At 39.3% G+C, this 25,678-nt stretch overlaps 1 protein-coding gene and 1 long non-coding RNA gene across 5 annotated transcripts; one reads left to right on the forward strand and one right to left on the reverse strand.

Annotated features, from left to right (window-relative positions):
- LOC135294545 (transient receptor potential cation channel subfamily V member 6-like) lies at positions 1-25,213 on the reverse strand. Of its 4 annotated transcripts, none has more exons than XM_064409947.1 (17): positions 24,853-25,213; positions 24,524-24,703; positions 15,095-15,192; positions 14,556-14,678; positions 13,537-13,677; positions 12,915-13,013; positions 12,532-12,707; positions 11,537-11,683; positions 9,031-9,243; positions 8,829-8,912; positions 8,620-8,706; positions 7,513-7,589; positions 7,161-7,326; positions 6,805-6,871; positions 5,970-6,238; positions 5,123-5,229; positions 1-3,591 (listed from the first exon to the last, which is right to left on the reverse strand). In XM_064409947.1, the coding sequence occupies exons 2-17, from the start codon at positions 24,652-24,654 to the stop codon at positions 3,306-3,308; spliced, it is 2,271 nt and encodes a 756-aa protein (XP_064266017.1). In that variant the 5' UTR covers positions 24,655-24,703; positions 24,853-25,213; the 3' UTR covers positions 1-3,305. The 4 variants fall into 4 exon arrangements, with proteins under 4 accessions (XP_064266017.1, XP_064266016.1, XP_064266018.1 ...); XM_064409946.1 differs by having other exon boundaries at positions 24,524-24,706; XM_064409948.1 differs by lacking the exon at positions 8,829-8,912 and having other exon boundaries at positions 24,524-25,213.
- Positions 22,938-24,706, forward strand: LOC135294547 (uncharacterized). The gene is made up of 2 exons (XR_010356628.1): positions 22,938-23,067; positions 23,693-24,706. It is a non-coding gene; the product is annotated as an uncharacterized LOC135294547 (long non-coding RNA).
- Positions 25,214-25,678: the final 465 nt, after the last annotated feature.

Raw genomic sequence — 25,678 nt, forward strand, 5'->3', positions numbered from 1 at the left:
TATTTTTATTGTCAGCAAAATATATTTCATTCAACTATAAGCAAGTGGATCAAAACATTCATTCATCACATTATCATAAACTTCAGTAATGTAGAAGACAGTTTGAGGTTAGCACTTTCAGAGAGGGGAGGAATGTCTGCTTTGAAATAATTGCAATATTGTTAGGAAGGAGAGGAAAGACACCTTGCAACAGCAAGGAGCAGCAATACTGTTTCAGAATTTTAGGACATAACTACACCAAAAAGCACAAAACATAAAGCAAATCTTGAAGTAACACATTCATGCAGAATATTACAGTGAAAGTGTTCTGCCTCTGTGTGACTGAAGGCACTGCTTTTGCTGAGTCAGACCTAGATTGCATTGAAACAGCGCGAAGGTGATTCCAGTGCCTCCTATTACTTCATCACCTGAGATTCACACAGGTGAACTTCATGTATCTATGTCCAAATGACTGTGGGTAGGTAGTCATTAATACATTTATGTATTAAATTTGATATTCCCAACAACTGGTGTGCCCATTACATCTGCCAAATTTCCACACCTCTAGTTTTGTTCTGTAGCCATTTATCCTACAGATAAATAAAATTATTCTAAAAATGGTCTGCATCATTGATCATCAACAAAAGACCAGGGAATCAATTTTCTATTGGTAAAATATTCTGCCCCCTTTTGCACAAGGTCTTTCCCCATGGTTTTGGTTTTTTTAAAATATGCAAGTCATTTTAGGAAACTGGAAGTCAAATTCCAATAGGAGCCACTAAGAAATCTTTTTACAGTGAAGGTGGTGAAATACTGGAACAGGTTTTCCAGAGAGGTGATGGATGCACCATCTCTGGAAACATTCAAGGTCTGGTTGGACAGGGCTTTGAGCAACCTGATCCAACTGAAGATGTGCCTGCTCAGTTTCTGGGCTACAGGACCTTTAAAGGTCCCCTCCTCCTATGATTCTCTATCCTATTTACATTAGGCAATTCCAAAGTCAGAAAATCAATCACATAGTTCTGATGCTGTTGTTTGCAGGGGTTCTTTGCAGGAAGTTTGAAAGCTAAGGATCACGGGATGCAATTTTATGAAAGAAGGCACTTGGAGAGTGGATACCAAAATTTATAAAAGGTCTAGCACTGGTAACTGAATTATGTTCTGCTTCCTGCCATGTCAAAGTGTTGCTTTAATTACTAAGATCAAATTACTCAGTGTTTATAACAATGAAAAAGAATGCAAAATCAGAACCAGGGCTTACACAACTTGTAATTCAATCTACATTATTATTACAATTATTATTGTTATTATTATTTTGTTATAAGGGGGAGTTATTTCGTAGAAATGACAGTATGTTGTTCCATCATAGATGTATTTCAGTTTTCAAGCTATTTTTCAAACTAGTAAAAATTCTACTATATTTGGGGCCAGGGATAGGACCTGGAAATCATTAGTTCTCCCGCTCTTGCTATTGCCTATTCACTATGAAATAAAACTAATCTACAATAGAGCAACATTTCACAGTTCTGGTTAATGTACCACATTGCTCCCATTTCCATAGATCTCCAGTGAAAAGGCCAAAGCTTTTGGGAAGGACTGACAGCACTTTAGTGACTGAGACCAGGCAAGACCTTTAATTCAGTAACATTAGTCAACTCAAAAGCTTACAGAGTGACAAGTGACATCCTTCTGTCTGTCTTCCATTGGAGGAAAAAAAAATCAAGTAAGAGAAAGTGGGCATTTAAATAAATACACACAATTGCAAAGATCATGATACTCATTACACAAGTGAGAAGGTGTAGGAGAGGTTTGCAGTGATATTTCAATAAAATCAGAAATCCACTGGATTCAGTTTTTTCATTGTCTGCTTTGATTATCACAGGGTGATTTGGCTCAAAGTCTAGTGCTAGATAATAATCTTTAATTTCTTAAAGAACAAAGTTGCTGTTACTAGTATCATTGGAAGGAAATGTTAAGACCATGGATTGCTTTCTGCTTAACTTCTGCTACTGGAATGAAACTCCACACTCCCGAGAATACAAAAAGAAACTGAAATGACTGTCCATTTCTCTGAACATTTCTTCATTTTTCTTAAAGTGGCCTGAGGCAGATGATAAACTGACAGACTGGCATATGCCTGGAAGGGAACTGTTGATAGTTGTTTATTGGATAGTTTTAGACTTTCATCCAACTGGTTCACTGTTCATTGGATAGTTTTAGACTTTCATCCAACTGGTTCACTGTTCAAATCAGTTGTTCATTGGATAGTTTTAGACTTTCAGAGAGAGACAGAGAGGGAGCAAGTGCCAGTTTCTGAACTGTTTCTGCAATAGTTCTTATTCACCTATCCAACACCTCCTCACCATTTCTGTCTGTGTTAAATAGGAGCTCACTACTTAACCTTGATGGCTCAGTTATAAGTCAGGGAACTCTGGTTCAGAAACCTTCTTCCACAAAAAAACAAAAGACCAGCTTTAGCTTACTTGGGAGATAAGTATCTCTGCTGAAATTTTACACTGCTGAAAGTCACCTAACCAGGTCATACAATTTCTCAATTGGAAAATAAGTTCCCGCTTTAGAATACTCCCAGGAACAGCAACCACATCTTTTTTAAAGCTTAAAGTGCGCTCGTGACAAAAAATTAAAACAAACAAAAACATTCATCACCAATAGAAAATCCAAACAAGCAAACCAAAACAGTCCTGCTAAGCCAGAAATGTTGAAATTGCAGTTAATGGAGACTGCCTTTCTTCAGAGGGCAGAATCTGTCAGTCCCTGAATGCCAGCTGAGTAGTTACAGTCCTTTTTGATCATCACAGTGTCAACAACTACCTTCATTCCTGAGATCAGTTACAGAATTTGTGGGGTTTGGGGGAGTTTGGGTTTTTTTCTGTTCTGTGTCAAATCATAAATCAGAACTTCAGTCATTCTTTGCTATGAGAGCCTTGCAATCTCATGAAACTGGGGGGGAAGATTATACTCTATGTAACAGTCTGGAAGAGGGCTTACTGTTATCACTTCATTGTAAATGGATGAAATCCCATTGCAGGCTTCTTTTGATTATTTGCATAACACAGCTCAATAAACCCACCAGCTTGGTGCAAATATCAGTGCAATTGCAAAGAGGCTTACAAGTAGGAGAGAAAAGATTGCATTATTTTGCCATAGCCCAGATGTCATGAACTGCTCACAAAATCTTCACCAGCAGAGTTCTCCAAGGCTGACAAATGTGTGTGGCGTGATGGGGAGTGTATGAACAGCTGTAGAAGACAACTGTCATGGCAAAAGGGCCACTTCACATACTGTGGAGTGAAAATAGAGGCTTCTTAGACATCATAGACCTCCTCATCCATGGCAGGACCGACCTCTCCACAGAGCTGGCGGAAGGTGTTGCGCCTCAGTATCTCCCAGCCACGGTGAGAACTAGTTCTGGATGTGCTCCGTGACAGTGACAGAGCAGACACTGCTCTGTCTGCTTCCTTCTTGCACAAGGTGTCCCCGTTGGTCTCCAGCTTTTCTGAACCTTTGTCATAGTTATCCCTATCCTGAACCTTAAATGCCTCTGTGTACCGCATCATCTTGTGCTTGTTGGGATCAACCCTGTCTTCAATTCTGGAAGAGGATTAGAAAAACATAAACTGAATGAAGTAGAAAAGTGCCAGTTTATAAAAAAAAAACCCTCCAAAAAACAAGCCTACTGACAAAGACATTCCAGAAAAATCTGCACAGGAAACTTATTATAAGCAGGATGCTAGAGGCTGCTAGTACAGTTACCTCCTAGACCTTCATCCTCATCACTGATTTCAGTACCTTTGTCTGTTCGTGGTTTCTTGTCCTTTAACTCATTTCCCAGTCATGATTTACCCTTTCCATTTTGCCAGCGGTAAGCAACTGGCAGACCTTGATATACGCATATATTCACATATATGCACATATTCATTTATTTTCTCTGTTCTTGACTTTCCTCCTCTGATACTCTAAGGCTGCTAGCCTCAGGATGTCACTCCTCTCTTGCTGAACTTGTATTTAACTGCTCCACTTCCACCAGTCCTCTACACTACTTAAGTCCTCTGAATTACTATCCCACACATATACAAGGAACACCCATGTGACTTGACAGAACTAAATCACAGCACTCTTTTCTCACAGCATCCAGTAAATAACTGGCAATCCCAATTTTTCTCAGTGAATTTCTGGGACATTGCTCTTGCAATATATTTCTATATTCCATGCCTTGGACTGAAAGTGTTGCATACTGGCACCACTTTAGGTCTGCTTGTTCTGCCCAGTAAATAAGAAAATCCTCAAGGCTCAGTTTGTCTGCAAAACCTGCAGAAAGTCCTGTGCAGGGCCAGGAGTTGGACTTTGATGATCCTTGTGGGTTCCTTCCAACTTAGGATAGTCTATGAGTCTATGATTCTATGATTCATACAGCCACCACTCCCCCTTCTGGCTTTATCAGCAAAAGATGGCACAGTTAGAAAAGGCAAATGCCCGAAAGTTATTTCTTTTCTCACCCAGCAAAAATATTGATTAAAATCAGAAATAATGAGGAATTTAATGTTATCCAGACTACAGACAGTTTTTTAGTTCAGTGCCTAACCTGAAATCCTGGACCTGTGCCTTTGCCACCTGACACAGTCATTGCAAAGTATAAAGTAATTACTAGGTTCACTCGAGAAAGAAATTTTAACTAATTATTCCTGTTCTGATTTTGAGTCATTCAGAGGGCAGCTCATTGCTGTTGAATGCCTGATAAATTGATTCTGCCTCTGCCATTTCATGTGTCCAAGGGACAGGGATGGCCAACCAAGCACAGCAGTGAAGTTCAGTGACACTCATTACAAGAAGTTTGAAAGAAAAATTCAGGTCTTATAACCCCTGCAGTTTCTGGGGTCTGTCCAATGTGACTACTGGATGAGAAGGCATCAGCTGATTTCACAAGGAAATGCACAGCAGAGCTTTCTGAGGGAGACAGTGCTTGTCTATCTATCAGTCACAGACAGAAAACAGACTGGGGTCTGTATTCTGTAAGGACAGCACTTCAAACACTCCCAAGACCACTGGAGAGGCTCTTTATTAACAGCCATACATTGGGTTCTTCTCATTGGATCCTGACATCACACACTCCAAGAGAACTCACCTGAGATACCATCGGTCCCCCAGCCCAAACTCCCGCCCACAGATTCCCGAGCGCGGCCACATGCACCGCGGCAGTTTCCGCTCCAACATCACAGTAGTAGCAACAACCTTGGGAATGAGAAAAAGAAAACGCTCAATGAATTAGAAAAAAAAAATCAGACTCACTTACAAAAACATTAGTTTCATGAGCACTGACCCATGCTGTACTTCATTATAGTTTGTTAAGGCAAAAACCAATTATAGAGTCTATACTCCATTTCAAATAAGGCAGTCACTGATTTAGATCTAACTGTGACATGTTTTGAAGAAGTAATGGTGGTCTTAAAACATTGTTCCATTTCTTTCCTTTTATACCTCATGGAAATTAATTGCAAGCTAGAGAAGAGGACAGCATGTATACCTATTTTAGTTGTCATCAGAACTTGCCACTGTGGCCACATGACTGACTACATTCTACCATTTGTTTGACTTCTTTCTCACAGAAAAGCAGAGGAAATGGATTTCCTCTCGATTAGCTATAGAACTGGTTGAATTTCTTTGCCTTTTGACCAAGACAGTCAGGCCAACTACTTTTAGTGCATCGAAAGACATTTCTGGCCTTCATGTAACCATTACCTAGTGTTCTATCCCCCCTTATACAACCCCTATAATTATAATTTTTACACAGCAATGTGATTTGGAAAAAAAAAAAAAGAAAAAAAAAAAAAAAAGCAATTTCAATTCTATTTAACAAGAGATTCTCCACATAGGGAACAAACTTCTAGGAAGACACGGCATGGACAAGAAAGGCTGATGGGTTTCTAGCTGCTATTTGAAATTGGTAGGAATGCCCACCTTAACTAGATTACCTGGGCTCTCCAGAGCTCATCCTGCTCGTGGGCCACTCTCCAGTGGGTGTCACCCATCATGGCAATTAACAAGTTGAGCATTAGGAGGGTGGCAATGATGGCAAAAGCAAAGTACACCACACTGTACATAAAGGGCAGGTCCACATCATAGTTTGCAGGGCCATCAATGATAGTGAGGAACAGCTCAAAAGTGGTGAACAAGGACATGGGATAGTTGTAGAACTGCCCAAGGTTTTCAGGGTTCTCTGTCTGGAAGATGATGTAAAAAGCTGGAAGAGAGAAATTAGGAGAAAAAAAGAGAGAGTTTAACAACAGGAACTACATTCCAGGAGGAATAACAAGAGATTCTGACCAAAAAAAATATGGTCTGGGCAGGACCTGCATGTGTTTCTACGCAAGGATAACTCCCTGATTAGAATCACTGGTCTCCATGATAAAATGACCCAAAATTACCTTCATTATTTATTTATTTTTCAAAGTAGTGATTTTTTTATCCTCAAGGATATAATAAAGCTATGTGTGCTAATCAAATTTTCCACAGACAAATATCATAATTGCAGTATGTTACCTTGACTTAAAAATATATGGAATTATCTGAATTATCCTAGTTTCTACGACCCTGGAAAGTGCAAGAATTGAAAACCAAACTCATGGTTTGAGAACAGAAGTCAGTACTGGGAAGGTGACCACGCTCAGAGAAATAGAAGCTAAACATCATCACCAGTTTTTCCAGCTATTCAGAAGTCAATCAGAGATTTAATCAAAACCCACACTCTTAATTCATACCAAAGCAGTTGGCAGGGGTAACATGATTATTTTCTCTTTGTAGACTCACCTGATGCAAAGCCCAATATCACCACAGCCATGAGCCAGCAAAACCGCATGAGATCTCCAAATATCATCTGTAGAGCAAAGGCAGATCCACCATGAGGCCCAACTGTTCCACCAAGTCACAGTGTCACCCCATGTAAACCTTTTTCCAGATTCTAAGACCATGAGCAGACTAAAGGAAACCTTTGCACTAAAGAGAGAATGTGAAAGTTCTAAAATGCTCTGTGTAGACAAGAACCAGTTTGTTGTATGTGAATGCAAAATTAAGCAAATAATCCTGAGTGGGGGAAAAGTACTCTTACAGTTCTCCCTATCTGCAAAGAGGTGCCAGGATAGCCCGTATTTGTCTGTGTCTCACACCTTTTGGATCATGATGGTGAAAGGTCCGAGCATCTGGAAGCCCCGAGCGAAGTACATGACATTGCACCAGCCCAGCACCAGGGCAAAGGACATGGGCACCACCTCCCCAGTTGTGCTGGTGAGGCGCATCACCATGGTCACCAGGATCATGCAAGCGTATGTGATGCTGCAAGGAAGCAGAGACAGCAAAAAAATGTTCAGTAAAGGACATATTAGCCGAGCCATTAAGAAAAATAAATCCAGAGAAAGAATACGCTAAAGAAAATGGAGAAAGTGACTCATCTGGCAAAAGAGAGCAGTGGGGAAAACGATACACAATATATTTATTAGACTTATTATGTTCTCTACTTACACAATGATGTGGAAAGGCCCTCCTAGGATTGTTTGTCCAAAGTATTTAGCTGCTCCAACTCTAAGGATATCTGGAATCTAAGAGAGACATCCTGTTAACTTAAGGACTCAGACAGTTTCCACAACACTACTAAATGTCATGGCAACCACCAATATTCACAGGTTCTTAGGGTCAGCCACATCTCCTTTGATGGATCAATTTCTATGATACTTTAAAATCAGAATGGTTGAGCCAGGTGGACCTTCTGGGGATGAGACAGAGATTGCTGAAAAATCTAAGAATGCCTGCGCAGATTGAGAGACTTGTCAGAGAGAGGTGCCTCAGTAACAAAGACGAAAAAGATCTTCTTGTGGAATCAAAGGATTTTGTTATAATTCACACTGTGTTGGTTGTTGCCTTCGCCCCAGAGTCCTGACTAAGCACAGGAAGAACAACTTGTGCTTCTGGAACATACCGTAGAATCAAAACTGCACACTGCACTCAAGCTGAGGTCACACCAGTGCAGAGCAGAGGGGGCAATCACCTCCTTTGGCCAGCTGTGCCTGATGCACCCCATATAGGCAGAAAGCAGTTTACACTTCCTGTTTAATTTTCAGTTCTTATTTTTTGAGTTTTATCAAAAATGTTTCTTCTATTTCCTATTATAATAAAATCAAGTGGGGGGTAGTTGAGAAAGGCTCCTGTTACAAGTCCAGAGAGTAACTGATCTCCAATTAATTTCAAAAATTTTCTCTTTATGGACAGAAATCACTTTACCCAGCACCCCTAAAGACAGGAATATTTATGGGTGCTGGGTGAAGCAATATCTGGGAGTCAGCTAGACATGGATGGTGCTAACAGGAACTGTGGATTACCCTGCAGACAGTATTTGAGAGTGGGACCAATCCTTCTAATTGCTTCTTCTGCACCTGGAGTCTTACTAGGACATTGCCACAGTCTCTGTCTCATCTAATAGATACTGTTGGCAATGTCTATTGCCATAGACATATGTTGAAGCACTCAGACTAAAAAAATAAGCCCTACCAAGTAGTGAGCACAAATCCATGTTTGTCCAGTAAATAAAATCTGCCTTGATGATACTTGAAACTGTATAGCTGTTTCTCTTACCTCAAGGACCAAAATTACTACAGCTCCAATGACTGTGATCAGTTCCCCCACCAGTCTCAGTTCATCTTCATATGCCACATATGATTCCTGAAAAAAAAAAAAAAAGGTAATGAAAGTTAAAATTAAATTTTAAATAAAGTGAAAGTAAATTTTAAAAGAGGATGGGGGAGAAGAAAGCCTGTTGTTACTTATAATAAACATGAGCAGACCTGGCAATGCCAGAGGAACCAGCCCAGCCACAGCAATGGAGAGCAGAGCACACCTCCTATTCCTCCCTGACAAAGGTCAGCTGGCTGAAAGAAGGGAGGAGGACAGCTGCAATAGCTGAGGACTGGGCAAGGATTGGCCTTTTCAGTTAAGTAGTTTAGATGGGAGCCCCAATGGGGGCTCCAACTCCTACAGCCCCAGTACCTGAAGCATTTTCTGGACATAGACTGTGTTGTCCCTGCTGCTGGTTCTGTTGCCTGTGCGGGGTTTCAGAGGCCGGTAGACGCAGCACATGGTGAAGCACACCATGTAGAGGATGTAGAATAAGGCCAGGAAACAGAAATAGGGACGACCATACATGTTCCACTTCAGGCTCACCAGCTCCTTCACAGGTGTTAGGTCCAAGATCTGGCGTGCCTGAGGAAGAGAGAAAGAAGGAATTAATTGCCAAAAGTGCATTGTTTCAACAGCATTCACAAATTTTCCTGAGAGAGTGTTAACAAACTATTCTCATCTGCCTATTCAGCATTATGAAGCTGAATTTACCTTGCAAAAGTGGAATGGTCTAGTGGGCATTGGATTTGCCCAGTCTGACAATAAAGAGCTTTGGAAAAAAGAAATATATCCTGCAGAGAACAGCTGTTGAGTAACAGTGGGAAGTACAAGAAAAGCATATTAGATACTGGAATACTTTTGTTCTCAGTATAGGAACATAGAATTGAGGATGACAGAATATTCCTGTTAGTACAACAACACAAGTTTCTGTATCAGACGTTTAAAAATAAGAAAATGGAAACATTTTTCTAAAATATATTTGTACTTGTCTGATGCTCTATGGCTTATGTAAAAATACTGCCTTTCAGTTTCTGCCTTATTATCTGGATGATAATTAATTGAATTGTCTATATCAAGCCTTCAGCTTATACTAGAAGACTGACAGAGTATAAGTAGGAGAGACAGGTGTACTTTACAACTTATTAATTTGAGCCACACACTTTGTTATATATTTCTAGATTTACTTTCTGTTGTTTAGGGGACAACTGCAGTAAGTGAGAAGGAAATGTGAGTCAAATTTTTGTGACTGGGTTACTTTAAAGAAAAACTACTTGACGCACACTGGATGTTTTTCTTCTCTTGCTACAATGCCTTGTTTCCTCTAAGTCAGCCAAAAATTGCTGAGTGCACAAAGTGCAGGGAATGTTTCCATAAATGGACATGACTCTTGAATAGCCTATGAAATAGGCTATGAAAAATCATAACGGATCAAAACTGCATGAGAGAGAATCCACCTATGGATGTTGTGGTTTCTGCAGAAGTCAGTATTCTGGAATTCTTTGCATAGGACAGTACATTTCATTTTAAAAGGGATAATACAAGTTTGAAGCTTACTATAATCTTCCCATATCTTAGTTCCCATCTATTTTTTTTTTTTTAGTTTTCAACCACTTCAGGATCAGAAAATATATCTTAGTATCTATGTGTGTATGCATTCCCCTTAATCCAAGAGGAACCTGCTTCTGTCTGGGGGCTAAAGGTTCTTCTCTAGTCCAGTATTGAACTGGGAAGGGATGATGCGATGGGGTCACACGTGGCATTCTTCTAGAGAGGCAGCAAACATTTTGGGCCAAACATATCAATTGCAAAAAATAATTACTAGTTATGCATCAAAAAATTGCAACTGCATCTAAGTAAGTGTAGAGCATTCCAAAAAATAAATCATTATATCTCTTGGTATTTGGGGACATCTTATCTTCTGAAATTAGGATTCTTGGATCTGCAAGCACTGTATGAATGTTTTGGGATAAGAGAGGCCCAATATTCTGCTTTCTTTTTAGAATTACGGTTTAGTGTTCTAAAGTGGACATCTTCTAAGCTTGTTATATTTTTTGACATGGACTGCTTTTCCCTGGATTTCCATATGTATCCCTACTCATAGAAATTTAGAGGATTTCACTTAAGAGCAAATGAATGCTCCATAGACATAGCAACTCTATAGCAAAGCTCTCCAGAAGCACAAACTTTAGTTAGAAAGGTTTGACTAAAATTTTGGTAGGTGGAAATAATACAGGGTGGGCAGAACTGTGCTAATTGAAGTGTCTTCTGATTCATTTCCTGTCCTGTTAGGATTATTTAAGGTCATTACAACTGATGGAGTTGTGTACCTTGAAAGTCCTAGGGACATCTATCAAAGCTTTCCATTACACTCAGCTATTTTTGTCTTATTAATCCCTTCACAAGCTTTTGAGCCTACAGCAGAGATAATTTGCCCACTTTGTTTTGAGTCATAACCTGTCATTAAATGAAAGGAATAATAGCAATGAGTGGTTTTTAAATGCACTCCAGTTTAGGATTTCTGAATGTACTCCTGTCTCATAGGGATATTCTGAGAGTTAATCAGTATCACAGGTACAGGAAGATACTTGCTAGAGCTACTCTACAGGTTCTTAGTGTATCTTTTGGCCTGCTGGGAGAAAACCCTTTTCTGTAGTTTGTTCATACCTAGTTCTTTCAATAACTTTCAATCTTCACACCACAGAAGAAACTGCATGTAAAGCATTAATAAACCTCTATACTTCATGTGTCCTCTGCAGCTCATGCTACAAAGTCCTTGCTCTGTGGATTGTATCAGTGAGCTTGAACCTTCAAACTCATCATTATTCCCCCTCTATAATCACCATGGCCTGCACACAGAATCCATGCAGTGCAGTACCTCTCTCTTCTTGGTGGATACTATGAGCTCGAGGAAGGACTGATCTTCAGCCCAGGAGTCAATCTCTGTGATATCATACAGCACAGTGCTCAAGGGGCCAAAGGACCAGAGATTCTGCTTCCGCTTCTGCATAAGGTACTGAAACATCTGAGGAGAAAAGAAGGGAGGCAAGGATGTCAGAAGCTTTCCAGTATATAGTGCATTTGCACTGAGAACAAATAAAGTTGTTCAAAGCCTTCAATTATGACATGTTTTCCTTGAACTTGGTAGCTGTTGTGGTTCTCATATCTCTTGGGAACAATTACAGCAGGTTAAGAAGTGGAAGATACTTTTCAGATGCCCATTTGATTATTAGCTCATGCTTGACGTAAAGGATGAGTTATTTTTACTCTAAATTCTAATCAAACTACTAAAGTTACTTGACAATAGACTTCAGATGGAATTGCATGTCTATTAGGAAAAAAATGTTTTATTCCTCTTCTAAGACATCAGAAAAGAGATGTGACAAGGGAAATTATCCTGTCCCTTGTGAATCTACAGAAGAAACACTAACCACCTTTGTCTTTTCAGTGAGTGGAAGGATGAGGGTTTGCACTAAATGCTAAGATTTTGTCTGTGAATAAATGCCTGTGGGTATCCAAAGAGGTTTCCCATGTGTCACATTTAAAGTAATGAAATCTACGCAACCAAGACAATAATTTCTGTGAGCCTTTCAAAAAATTACTTGGGCTCAATGTGTCTGTTAATTCCTGTTTAACTCAAATGCTTCAAAAATTGGGAGAAAATATCTATTCTTTAAGGACTCATTTCTTTCATTAGGATAAACAAATTTCTTATAAAGGAGTTTTGGGGTCTACATAAGACTTCTGGGAAAAAAAATCTTGTTACTTATCTCCTACCCACTAAGAACATATACAAACACCCTTGCTCTGAGTGATGTTATTTCAAGGTCTCCATTTCTTTTGTACAGAGCTACCAGTGTCACACAAACTCACCACAGTGTTGCCCTCAACTCCAGCCAGTTTGAATGGACTAAGCCCCTCATTGTTAGGAATCAGTTCAAGTGACCCTGGTCCCTCTTTGTTCCTGTCATAGGACAGTATCAGGCTGTACATGTGGCAGGCAAACGTCTTATTAGGTTGGAGAACCAGGATGTGAAGAACAGTGTTACCTATGAAGGAAGCAGACTGGATGAAGGATCTGGAATAGCCCAGCCCTGTGCAAAGACTGAGAATGAACTGATGGCTTTTATTTTCCTCATATCCCTCATCCCACAGCTGTTTCTAGTGAGAGAAGAATATTTGCATGCACGGGTGACAGCCTGAATTAAAATGTCCAGATCTACTCTATATAATTCATTGAGCCCCACAGCACATACCCAGAGAATCTTGAGCTCTAATGTCAGCTCCATTTTCAATGAGCAGCTGCACAATTTCTTCATTTCCCACACAGGCAGCAAAAGATAAAACATGTTCTCCTGAAATGAAAAGAATGGGGAGAAACAACATTAAGGATCCAGGAGGTAGAAGAGGTTGAAGCATGCTGAGGGAAAGCTATCCATGCTATGAAACCATAGGATATGAAAGGAGGAGTTACTTTAGGTAACTTGTAAAATTCCACCCCATTTCTCATCCTAATCGGAAAGGTTAAAGAAGACCTGTCCCACACAACACTAAAAGGAAGAAATGTTCTTTTCAGTGGTTTACCTCCATAAGAAGGTTGACAAGTAATTTGCTGCTAGGAAGACACTAAATTACAATTTTTATACAATATATGTATTTATTTTCATACATGCCAATCTATAAAATGTGTATGATTTGTATTCACATAACATTCACACGCTCAAAGTCTTACTCTCTGCTAAAAGGTGTATGTCTGATGACACTTGGAGATAGGAGCCTCTGTTTATCCACTTTAGATGGGGACTAAAGTAAGGCTCCCCCACGTCCCCTCCCACTGGTTCCCTCCTGTAGCAGCAAGGGGAGAAGTTAAGGCTGTACCAAAATAGAAAAGGTTCTGGGAGCTGCGCCTGAAGAAGTGCCCAGTGGCCCTTGCTGTGCTGGCATTGGCTCCTCTCTTAAGCAAAGCCTTCACCAACATGGTGTTCTGGTTGGCTGCTGCAATGTGGAGAGCTGTCTGCCCTGCAAGACACAGAAACAAAACCATGTCATTCAAGAAAGCAGCTTGAGGCTGATCAGCAGTCTACAGTTCATGTGTCAGTCATGGTAAATGGACAGCAGCTAAAGGAATTGGCTTTGAAGTTATCTCTGTTGTGTGCAAAGGGTCGTGCTAGAGATTTTCCAGAGGTTTCATTCTACCTAAATCTTTTCAGTAATTTATTACAACTGACTTTACAAATTGGCAAAAAACTCCAACAGGGTACATTCTCTAGTTTTTTTTCTAGGGAAAATCAAGACATGTCACTCTCTTCTGGGAAGCAAACAGAAAGTTGTGAGATCGACTATGATTTCCTTAATAAGAAATGAAGATTACGGTCAAGACAAGACTCCCAAAGACTTCCTCTAATCCTTCAAACTAGGCTTTAGAATTTAAAAAAAACCATTATTAATACTATTATTTTATTTGTTTTGAGATTCAAACTAAAATTTCTGTGTAGTCAACCAGAAGCATTCTTTAAAAATCTGGGTAAGAGTCTAGCCTCAAAAGCCGTGGCCACATTTCTAATTTCCTCAACCAAATAACTCCTTTTTCTCCTTTTAGGGGAGGCCAGGCAGATATCCCTTTTTTTACAAATGTGTATGTCTGAAAGCAAACTGTATATATCCTTGCAATTCCGTGGACAAGGCCTTTGCATGTTTGCACATGTGTGTACTCATGTTTAATATAATTGTACCTTCCAAGAAAGGTCAGAAGCCATTTTCATGCTGGTTTTGCCATGTATCATTTCAGCAACATATTGAACCAGGAACTGTACAATCCAGTTTCCCAAAAGTACAAGTAGCACTTCCTCTCCCCTCCTGCAGGGAATCCTGCCCATCCTCATTCCCAGTGATATTACCTTCATAAAGTTCTGATGTCATCCTCTCATTGATAAGCTCAGGAGCTGCTTCCATCAGAGCCACTGCTGCCTCCAAGTTATCATACATGGCAGCTACATGAAGGGCAGTCTCTCCCACTGCGCCTAGTAACAGTAGGACAAGAATGAGAATTGTCAACGTATTCAACTGTACAGAAAGCAGAGGAAAAAAAAAGCAGAAATAGATTAATTGAGGTGGGGAATTACAGGAGGGCTATGTCCTCCCTTGAGTAGTGCCTGGTACAGCCACACAACTGCACAGTCTCTGTCCTTCACTTCAACAAAATCTGAAAACTGATCAGAAACTTCAGGTGTCTGTAAGTGACAGCTGATCTCAGGCATAAAGTGAATGAGCACAACCAAGTCAGAAAACTCACTTTGTTGCAAAGCTGCTGACACAGAGTTAAGTCATCTGAATCTGCTGATGCAATTAAAAAAAAAAAAAAAAACTAACACACTGCTCACTGTAGGAAGCTCTTGCCTTCCACAGAAACCATTTTTTTTCAAGTAATCCCAGTTACCTCTCTGATAGATATCGCATGTTCCATCAGTGAGAAGTTTCCTAATGGCAGCAAGGTTGTTCTCTTTGGCAGCCTGAAGGAGTGGGGATTCCCAGATCCTGGAGTCAAGAAAAAGTGGCTGATAAGGAACAAAGTCAAACACATGGTGCCTCTCTCCAGAGCTAGCATGGCCTTTGTTCAAGACAGTTTGTATCTTGAACATTTTCACTGAAAAATCAGCAGTGTACATCTACCATCTGAGGTAGTCTTAGAATGCACCGAAAGAGGGGGGGGAAAAATAACAGGAAAAAGCAGAGCAGTGCAATTTTAAAAACACACTGAAGTTCATAATCTCTTGGCTTACTGGTGCTGAGCCGTATGGTGGCAGCAGAGAGAAAGCTGTCTAGACCAAAATATTTATTGCTTTTATATCCCACTTTTTGAGGCACAGAAATAGCAAATGATGGGTCACTGAAGCCCTTCTGCAAGTAGTTAGCAGCCAGAAAAAGCCAGTTGCTTCTTCACACAGCACAATAAATTAAGAAAAGGTTTTTGTCTGAATTGCTCCCACAGTGGATAGAAAACAGAAAACAAGGATTCCATCTGTGTTCTAGCAACACTTCCTATAATTAAGAGATGGAGCTCTGAAATGTAGTTCTTCCATATACAAAGTTATGGAGAAAACATTGACAACTTAGCTATACTACTTTTTTCTCTAGTGCTGAGAGAACTGAGGAAATTGTTGAGAACCGAAATATGGTCATGTCCTGGGAAAGAGCATGCATCAAGCAAGTTCCAGACATAGTGGATCACTCATAGCTGAAGCATGTCCTTGAGTCTTCCATGAAGATCTGGGTTATTTGAGTATATATCTTTTGGGCTTGATGAAGAATTTATAAGTACAGCCATCAAACTTCGCTACAGCAAGGTCTTGGGAAGCAAATAACAGGTCATGGGAGGTGATCCCCCCACCTCTACTCAGAGCTACTCTAGCTCTGGTGAGGCCATACCTAGAGCCCTGTATCCAGGTCTTAGGATCTTGAGTACAAAACACACATGGAGCTACTGGAGAGAGTTCAGCAAAAGGCAAAAAATGATCATAAGAATCAAAAAATTATCCTCTCAGATGAGGAAAGGCTGAGAGAACTGACTGTTTAGCCTGGAAATGAGAAGGCTCCAGGCAGTGTTCCTATCAATTTATGTAAGTACCTGAAGAGAGCTTGCAGTGTTTGTTCAGCATCCAAACAAGGTTTGCCAATGTTCGAAATCATGAGTTGGCCACACAAAATTTAAAAAAGAACAAAATCTACAAAATTTAGGTAAATATTTCTGTTATACTTCAGTATTTTCAGGTTCCTCTTTTAAATCATAAATTAAAAAATGGTTTGGTGTGGGCTTTATGATTTCTTGAATTTATACAAATAAAGAATTATAAGTATCCATATTCAGGAGGCAATGATTAAAGGGGAGGAAAGGCTCTCAAACCTAAAGAAAAAAATTGTCTCACGAGTTTTTCAGTATGAAATAGAAAGAGATTCCTCTCTCCCAACAAGACAAGGTCAGTTTTAGATCTCTGTTCAAATTAAAATTTTGTGCTTTTATCTCACCCCTGCTGTTTTCTAGTACAGATGTTTAATTTGATCTTAATTATCTAGCATGGCCCAGGTCAGGCTGCAATGTGTGATGTGGAATAAATCTAAGGATTACAGTAGAAAATGACAAATTCAAGCTGATATGAACCAGGATAACACCAGCCCTTGTTTTTCTACCAGCCTCTATCTGTCCCTTTACTACAGTCTAACAACTGGCAATGCTTGTCTTAAGCACTCCTCCCAAAAACACATGTGGGGCAAATACATTAGTCAAACCATACACCTGCAGATCCAGTAAATGCTTCCTCCTGGTGATGTTCCATGTATTCCAGCATTATTTAGTTACAAGATTTTGGGGATAAATCCTACATAAAGCAATAGGTGCTTTGTATTAAGTAGTACCACTTATGTGAGGATACATTACCTGTGAATATAACTCTGTTATAAGGCACAATAATATCCACATCAGAGACAGAATATAAATGGCCCATTGCAAAAAATGTTTTCTTACAACTCACACATCTTAAGTACAAGACAGTTTAACAATAAAACAACAGGAAAGCAGGCAACATGAATTCTCTGGCTCACTGGAATATATGTTTTTTGCTTTAAATTATTCTCTTATGAACAACAAGACCTTGAATCTATAAGAAATTTATATGCCATTATCTCTGGATTTAATCCACTTGAAATGTGAGAATTCTGCTCTCTTTTATAGTGGAAAGACACTTGAGAAAACTTGGGGATGAAGCAAAACAAAAAATAACAGAATTATACATATAAAGAGAAATCTTTGAGTAAGTGTAAATTAATGGACATGGGCTACAAGTAATCAAAGCATAACTGAACATCATGTTTATCACTCCACTTCCTGTCACCAAAAACACCCCATTACCCAAGTCACTATAAACTAGAAAACCCCCGAAAAGCAGAGGAGAAATAAAAACATTCAGGATAAAAAGAACAATCCTCAACACATCAGGGAGCCATTCAGAGATATTTTTATATGTCCTTCACACTCCTAGTTGGGGAAGTATTCCTTCTATAGCTTACTCATGTGTCAATTTCATTACTAACTAATGACATGATGATTTGATGAGGAGATTGCATCTAGGATCAAACAAACAGGAACTAAATGAAGAGTCACTCTAAGCAAAAGTCTTAAGATTCAGTGTTGGTGAAGTCAGCTTGCCACCTGTGCCACTATTTTGGCTAAGAAAGACTCTGTGATTCTGGAAAAGACAAGTTTCAGAGGCAGGAAGTGGGGTTTCAATAGCATAAACAATGCTACAATTAATATGTTGATGCTTGACTGGGTAAGCCTTTATCCCTCAAATGACCTCAGAGAGAAGGAAGGATTGGGCAAGAGATGACATGGGAGGACACAAACACAATATCTTTCAAAAATTACCATAGTTCTTGTAAACAACTAATTAACTCACAATACTGCTACAAGGAAGTCAACTAAAAAATACTACACTCAGCTTTTGGAAACTGAGGGCAAAATTGTCAAACATTTCTTCTTATTGCAGCAACTTCTAACTGGGCTTAAAATGCCAGAGATCTCAGGCCAAAGAGCAAACCAGAAAAGGAGCTCAGAAATACTGGCAAATGTCATGGCACACTGCTTGGGAAGTCTCAAAGGTTTGTGAGTTACACATTCCTGGCATATGCTTTTACTCTCATTTAATTTTCTGTCTCATAATTGGGGAAACATTTTAACCTCATTTAAAACATACCATTCTAATTATCAACTAATTTTTAATACATTACAGCAATGTACTGAGCATATAAATGTCAAAAACTAGGGGAAGCAAATTTGCTAATATAAAAAATTAAATGAAGTCACATGAATTTAGAACCTTCAAAACATTTTCAATTATTTAACTTCTGCATATTTAACCAACTTTCTTCCTGAAAGATCAAACGCAGCACAGAGTTTAGCATTTTACTACTTGGGCCCCTTTGAGTGTCAAAGCAGCAGCTGGCAAAGTCTGTAACTTAAGTCTCTTAACAGAGCTGCCTACAGTAGATGCTTAGCTTCCAAAAAGTACCATTATGTCACTGAACAGTGAGGCTGGCTTTCAGAAAAATGATTCAGCAGACATATCCGGATAATTCAGCACATCAAAGTTAAGCTTCTCTTCTAATCCTCTTTATCCCCTTCAACAGCTATGAAATCAAGGAACATGATCTCCTGATTTACCCAGCTAAGTTTGTAACACTAGGCAGACTGGATGTTGCCTTACAGGATCAGTTTAGGTTAAGCACAGTTCCGTGGCAAACCAGTAATTCTGAGGGGCAAGGAGAACCACAAGAGTATCCATCTGGATGTGCTCCTGGGTTGTTGTTGCTGAGCTAAGGAATGTGTCTGTGTGGAGGCATGAGTGAGCCTTGGTCATGCCTTACTATCGGCCAGTTTTCTTCACAGGTGATTCAATGAGGGAAGCCGTGAGCTGTTTTTCCAAGATAGGTGAGGACAAAATCAGGACACCCGAAAATCCATTGTGAAACAAGAGAAGATAAAATGTAGGTCACATTCTGACTGAGGTAGTAATGTAAAACAGTTCTAAACAAGGTTAAAGATTTCACAAGCACTTTCTGCTGGTAATATGTACCCTTTTAGCCTCTTAAGAACTTCTTCTGGAGTGCAGCGTGCTCATTTCACTTATGGAGAGACAGAGAATGCAAAGACTAGTAAATAAGTCTTAATTTCATTATAAAAAGAAGAATTTTGATTGCTATGATTCTTCTTTCAGAACAGGGAAATATTATAAGTATGTGAACTATCTGGACAACAACCAATCTGAAGATTCTATTTCACGACTGAACTCACCAGAAATGCAATGAAGCATCTCTTTCTGTTCTTCCCTTATCAGATTCTACAACTTCAATAATTTACCATATGGAATTTCCCCATTCTTTGCTCTAATTTAAGTTTGCTTCCAGCTTCAAGCTTTATGCCAATAGAAAGTCAGTTCCTGGGGTTCTAAAGCAATTATTTTAACCTAAGCTACAAATGCATCATCAGAATATTATATTAGCTTTCTCTTCTTCCCCTGTTGTGCTCGGAATATCCATGCTCCAGAATGAATCATGAAATTGCCAGAGGAGATTAATCTTCTGCCTTCCTTCTGCTAGCATGTGCATGTAAATGTGAGAAAGCCTTCAGGAGGGCAGAGGGCTGCTCAGAGGAAGCCAACCAGCTGAAAGAGGATCAAAGCAACCACCTAGCAAAATGCCAAAGAAGGAGTTAGGGAATAATTGCAGGAAGTGAAAAGGAGCCAGATAACAGGGGCTTGGACAATCAACAGGGTCAGCAAATTTCTTCAGCACCAGCAACAAGACTCAGCAAGTTAAGTGGGACCTCTTGCTCATGTATGTCAAAGCCCCTTCAGCTGAGAGTAAACAGAGCTTCTCTGGAAATAAATTAAACAGGTTAATAATTGCCAATGTTACTAGACAAGAAACTGATAGGGAATTCTTATCCCTTCAGATATTTAACTATCTGCCACAAAAGCAATAGAAATCTTGATCAGTCATTTCCAGCAGGGCATTCTGCTTGCATTAACACTTTCTTTTTTCTAATTCTGCATCTGAGACCATCATAAGAATAATCTCATGCTAGAACTGTTTTAGTGGTTCAGAAGTTGTTAGTTGTTATTTATTATCACTGAAGCAGTCACAAAACAATTTTTTTCCGTGATGTATAACCTCATTCTGCATCAAAACTTCCAGGCCTTGTCAATAGGGATTTTCTTTCAGTTTTATTCCAGGTTTGTGTTCCTTACCCAGTGTCTAATATATTTTTTCTACCCGCTTTTTTATTTGGGGGGAGGGGGAGGTTAAGAGCAAAAATGTCATGTTTTCTTCTTTATATGGAAACCTATGGCCAAGTTTAGGAAATCAAATAAATTGATAAATCTACAAATAACTTCCTAAATCTATGAGCCTTAGATGCATCTTAGGCTGAGATTGGGTTTGTGTATGTCTGTGCATTGCTGGGGAAACATGACTTCTGGAGGACCTTTATACTTGTGAAATTAGGGAGACTGTTTTCCACTATTAGTCTCAAAACTTTCATTAAGATGAAGGAGTCTCAGTAGAAGAAAAGACCAGAAATGCTGCTATTGATGTTTTTGATTTTACTTTATGCACAGCAGCCAATTGTTCTTTGCATCTTGACTACTCAGAAACACAGTTGTTGAAACAAGCTATAAATGAAGTGCTGGAACTGAAAGCTGACATCTTTATTTCACTGTCACCTTTGGGAGCAAACCAATTAATACTGACAGGCATTGTGGATTTCAAGACAGGGTAATCCTATGCTAAATTGGGATGAAAACTCAGTAATTTTGTTTAGACAAATGAACAGCCAAACTATGGGAACATCTCACTCACTACCGGCTTGAGAAAGATTTATGTAGGAGCTGAAGGCTCTCTGTGGCCCTGCACAACTCTTAAACAAACCAGTTTACCTGCATTGGGCTGAGCTGCCTCTTTATTTGTGCCACATTTGTTTCCAGGATAAGCAAAGCACCTCACTAATATGTCTGGGACACTAAAGAGCCACCAAAGCATTTGGAAACCAAATGTTTTATAGTGACATCTTTAGAATGACCATAGCTCTCTGCAAGTTATGCAAATTGTTCCAGGCACCTCTAATGCATTAGTTACTATTTATCAACCATAGTTACGAATACAGGCAATAGCAGGAGGAAAAATACTACATTATTGTTATACTTTTACAGGTACTGTTACCATACACTCACTTGTTCTAATTTATATATTGCTTATTTTTTTATGAACAGTGCAATTCTCATAGAGTGGATTTTCTAAAATCACATTCTAGGAGGAAATTGTTCACATTTCCTTGGAAACTCTTGCACTGAAAATAATTTCTAGAGGATCTATTACATTGTGACAGACATGTGATCCTTCTTCACCTCTGTCAGGCCCAAATTTTCATAAGGATTCATCTTTCTGTTCTCCGTCATTATGAATTACATTGAGGGATTATGCTCATATGCTTCAGGCTGTGTAGATCCCAGAGTTTCCTTCCAAAGATGATTCTAGAGAGAATCCCGGGGGTTCCACACTGACCTACAGGCTGCTTAAAAAGTAGAGTCTTCAACAGAGAGGAACCAGAAGATTAAGGCCAAATAAACTCTAAATTCTCTTCAATGTTAGGAGATTGTATTGCATTTTCTGAACCTGGATTCCCCTGGGGAAATATTATAGTGAAATATTAACCCCTTTCTGTGAATAATGCTGAGATCTACTACTAATAAGATTCAAAGGACTGTTTCACACAAAGAAATGCCCTGATGCCAGGGAAGGTGACAACTACCAAAACAATCAATTTTCTGGTATTATCACCAGTTGTCAGACAGGAAAAAAAAGCTTTGTTCTTCTCTCGTAGACTTTCTGTGTGCCATCAGAGAATGCTAGTTAAATAGTAACATATTTACCACTGTCTTTGAATAAGACAATAGTAGAATTCAATCACTGCTAATTACTGTATGTATTCCAACATCATTTTCACTAAGAAGAACTCAAGCTGAAGCCACAACACTGCAGTTCTATACCACAAAATGCAGGACACAGCAAAAGACCTTTTGGCTTACAACAGTTTTTCCACAAAAGCAGAGGTTTCTTAAGAGCAGTTCCCACACACTAGTCACCAAAGGTCTTCCTGCTGTGTTTTTATATCTGTATATAAGTAAAAACGTGAAAGTAATAAAACCAGTCCTCTGGAAAATGTCCATTTTCTTTTTTTTTCTCCTCAAACTCTGAGCATCCCCGGGGAAAAGAAAGGAAAGAGTAGGATAATAGGAGGAAGAACTGGTCCTGTCCCTCTTTAGCAAAAGATTTTTCATATATTGGCACCACGTAATTTGTGACCAAATAGCAAGAGGCTAATTTGTGTTGGTTGAAAGCTGTGGGAAACATATGGAACTAAAATGGAAGGGAACAAGCATGTCCCCATGCAACCCTGATTTCACAGAGAATATTGTGCACACTGCATGTGTTTTACAGAGAGCTTTATAAAGAAACACAGAAACATTAACTTTGGGGCCAGTGGGATTGCACTACAGTGATCTAAGAGAATTTTATGCAGAAGGGTTTATATGACTAACATTTTTAATGCTTTCCTCCATCAACACACAAGATGTTAATGGCCCTGCAGCACATGACTCATGAGGACCAATGAGCAAAGAGAAGTGGCAATCTAACAGGAGCCTGCGTGAATGGGAGCAACAAAAAGGAAGGGACCAAACCCCTCTTGGCAACAGCAGAAGGCTAACAAGGGACAGGAGTATCATCAAAATCAGATTGAATATTTGGGAAAAGAACCCAAACAAACTCTTTCTCTAGGAGGTTACTACAGCACTGCAACAGGTACCAAAAGATATGGAGGAACCTCTGTCCTGGGAAGTTTTCAAAACTGAGCTAGACAGAGCTAAAGCAATGTGATCTCTTGCTGGTAATAGTTCAGCTTCAAGTAGGAGGTTAGAGATCAGCAGAGCTTCCTTCCACATCTCTTTGACTTAAAAATATGAAGATAATGTTATAATCATAAAAAACCCTGTATTACAACTTATTGATTATTGGTATTAATTATTAGTATATAATCAATACAACTAATTTGATATATTAATATATTTATGCTTCTATTTTGTACTCATTTGGATCTTACAGAACCTGCTGAGAACTTATTTTTCAGTTACCTGTGATGTTTTTCATGAACACATCAAAATGTAAACACTTTAGCATTCCACAGAAACACTATTGTTCCCATTGTCCCTCCCATTTTAAGTGTATTTAAGTCCCACTGCTCTGAAGTAAACTGGAACAGGCTTTATTACTTGGTCAGAGGCTAGATAATGATATAATTATTTCCCTAAAGGTGTACTTTTGTCCCCCTTAATCTACTTCTTTGCATATTTCTATATATATATATGTACATATACATATGTATAGATAAATAGATTTTGTCCACACAGTCACCTTTTTGTTCCCGCAGACGTTGAGAGTTATGCGTGGAAAAAAAAACAGATTTTACAAGCAACTGGAAGCAATTTGTTATTTGAGTACTGCAGCATTTGTGCATGCAGAAATGACAATGAAAACCAGATCCAGCTGTATTTCCATGAATAGTCCCACATCTCTGTATGGAGGGAACAACCCTGCACAGCAGTAACAAACAGCCTTCAGTGCTCACATGGGAAGACACAGCCAATCTTTTGGATAATCTAAGGTCTAAGAGGAGTCACTGTACGTGTTGACACCCAGGTCAGAGGTCTGAGAAAGCACGGTCTGACCCAGAAGGTGACTGACCCCCAAAACGTTTAACAACATTAAGCCTACTCTATCCCACAGTAAGAGCAACCTTTAGAGAGACAGAAAGCAAAATCCTGACAAAAAAGCACCACTATTTCAGCTGACTGCAGCCTATACATCACACACATTCCTAATAATAATAATAATGTTAATGATAATTATGACAATAATAATAACGATAATAATAACAATTAAAAACAAATCTTCATGCATTTTCCTGCAAGCTTTACCCATGAAGCAGGAAAGACAAGAGAATACATAATTAATTTGTGACTGAAGTACTGCACAGGGTAATTCAATTGCAACCTGGTAAATCTACCTGTGAAAGCAGATAAGATTGGAACTCCAGAAGCATTCCACCTTGAAAGAAGAAATCTGATAGAGAAAAGTGCTCCAGGGTTGTTTAAAGTTTATCTACCGGCAGAAAAGCCTAAGGGGAAAGAGTGAGAATCAGCTACAGGGAGAGCAGCAGAAGAAAGAGAAGAGAAGAAAAGAAGCGTGAAGTGCACCGTACCTCTTCTGCTGGAGTAAATAGATTTCATCCAGATGTTTATCCCAGGATTTTTTGCCTTGCAGCTTCTGACTCAGTTCACTCCATATCCGGGAATAGAAGGGATTGCTCTCCCCAAATAAAGGTACCCCCATATCACGTCCCTTTTCCTCTCTTGCCTAGCTGCCTGAAAGCCAGCAATCCCTACTTTGGGAAAAAGTCAGGAAAGGCTCACTGCAGGTCACCACTCCTCTGCCCTCAGTTTACAGAGGAGACTGTCAGTCAACTGCATCAGCTGATCAAAGTGTGTGTAAAAACACACAATAAAATCACTTGTTCCTAGCAGACCATACCTTGAGCCTCATCAATTACTTAGTTTCCAAAATAGTCCAGCCCAAAGGTGTGTCTGATTTTGAAGTAGCTTGCCAGCAGCCTACCCCTCAAAAAGACCCTGTACAGCAACTGAAGAATTCATACAGCATCAAGGTCCTGGGCTTCTAGGCTTCTAGGATTCCTAGGCTATTTTGATTCTGAAATCTAGGCTTTAGAAGCAATCATCCTCCTTTTGAATCTCTGAATTCCTCTGGAAAGCAACATGGAAGCAATTTTGAAATAGACAGCTGAGTAAGCCAGGCAAAACACCTTTAAGGTGAGTGAACATGTGGGAACGTGCCCTAAAAGACACAGGGCTCTGGGAAGGTGGCAGAGAGGAGGACACACCTCCCACCTCAGCTGTCTGCAAATCCCATTAAAGAATTATCCTTACAGACTCCACCTTCTCCACGTAAAACAAAATCACCTTACTCCATAAGCTGGAAGAAGAGTTTATGTAGATTAATGTGTAAACTTTAAATACTTCATTTTCATTTAATGTTCTACAACTCTCATTATTTCTTCTCATTTCTTCCAGAAAAATCTTATTTAGGAAAGGGATGAGGATTTCTATTTAACAAAACGGTTTTTTGTTGTTTTTTGTTTGTTTGTTTATTTGTTTGTTTGTTTTGTTTGTTTTGTTTTGTTTTCATTATTTAACAAAACTTGATTTTGGCACAGAAAAACATATTCATGGTCAGAGAGTATTTGTCTGCAAAGCAGTAAACCAAATATGAAAATGAAGAGATGAGACATCCTTCTTTGTGTGAAGAAACTGGAAGCTATGAGGAAGAAAAGAAAAAACAA

This window comes from Passer domesticus, chromosome 2, assembly GCF_036417665.1.
Source record: "Passer domesticus isolate bPasDom1 chromosome 2, bPasDom1.hap1, whole genome shotgun sequence".
In the NCBI taxonomy this organism is placed as follows: domain Eukaryota; kingdom Metazoa; phylum Chordata; class Aves; order Passeriformes; family Passeridae; genus Passer; species Passer domesticus.

Bases quoted from the DNA above. Each gene is read 5' to 3' on its own strand.
- LOC135294545 (XM_064409947.1), bottom strand. From the start codon at position 24,654: ATGGGGGTACCTTTATTTGGGGAGAGCAATCCCTTCTATTCCCGGATA. The intron at 11,684-12,531 runs GTGAGTTTGTGT...TTTTCTCCTCAG, and splicing joins GAGTTGAGGGCAACACTGTG to ATGTTTCAGTACCTTATGCA. The intron at 8,913-9,030 runs GTACTGGGGCTG...CCCTTCTTTCAG, and splicing joins ATGTCCAGAAAATGCTTCAG to CCAGCTGACCTTTGTCAGGG.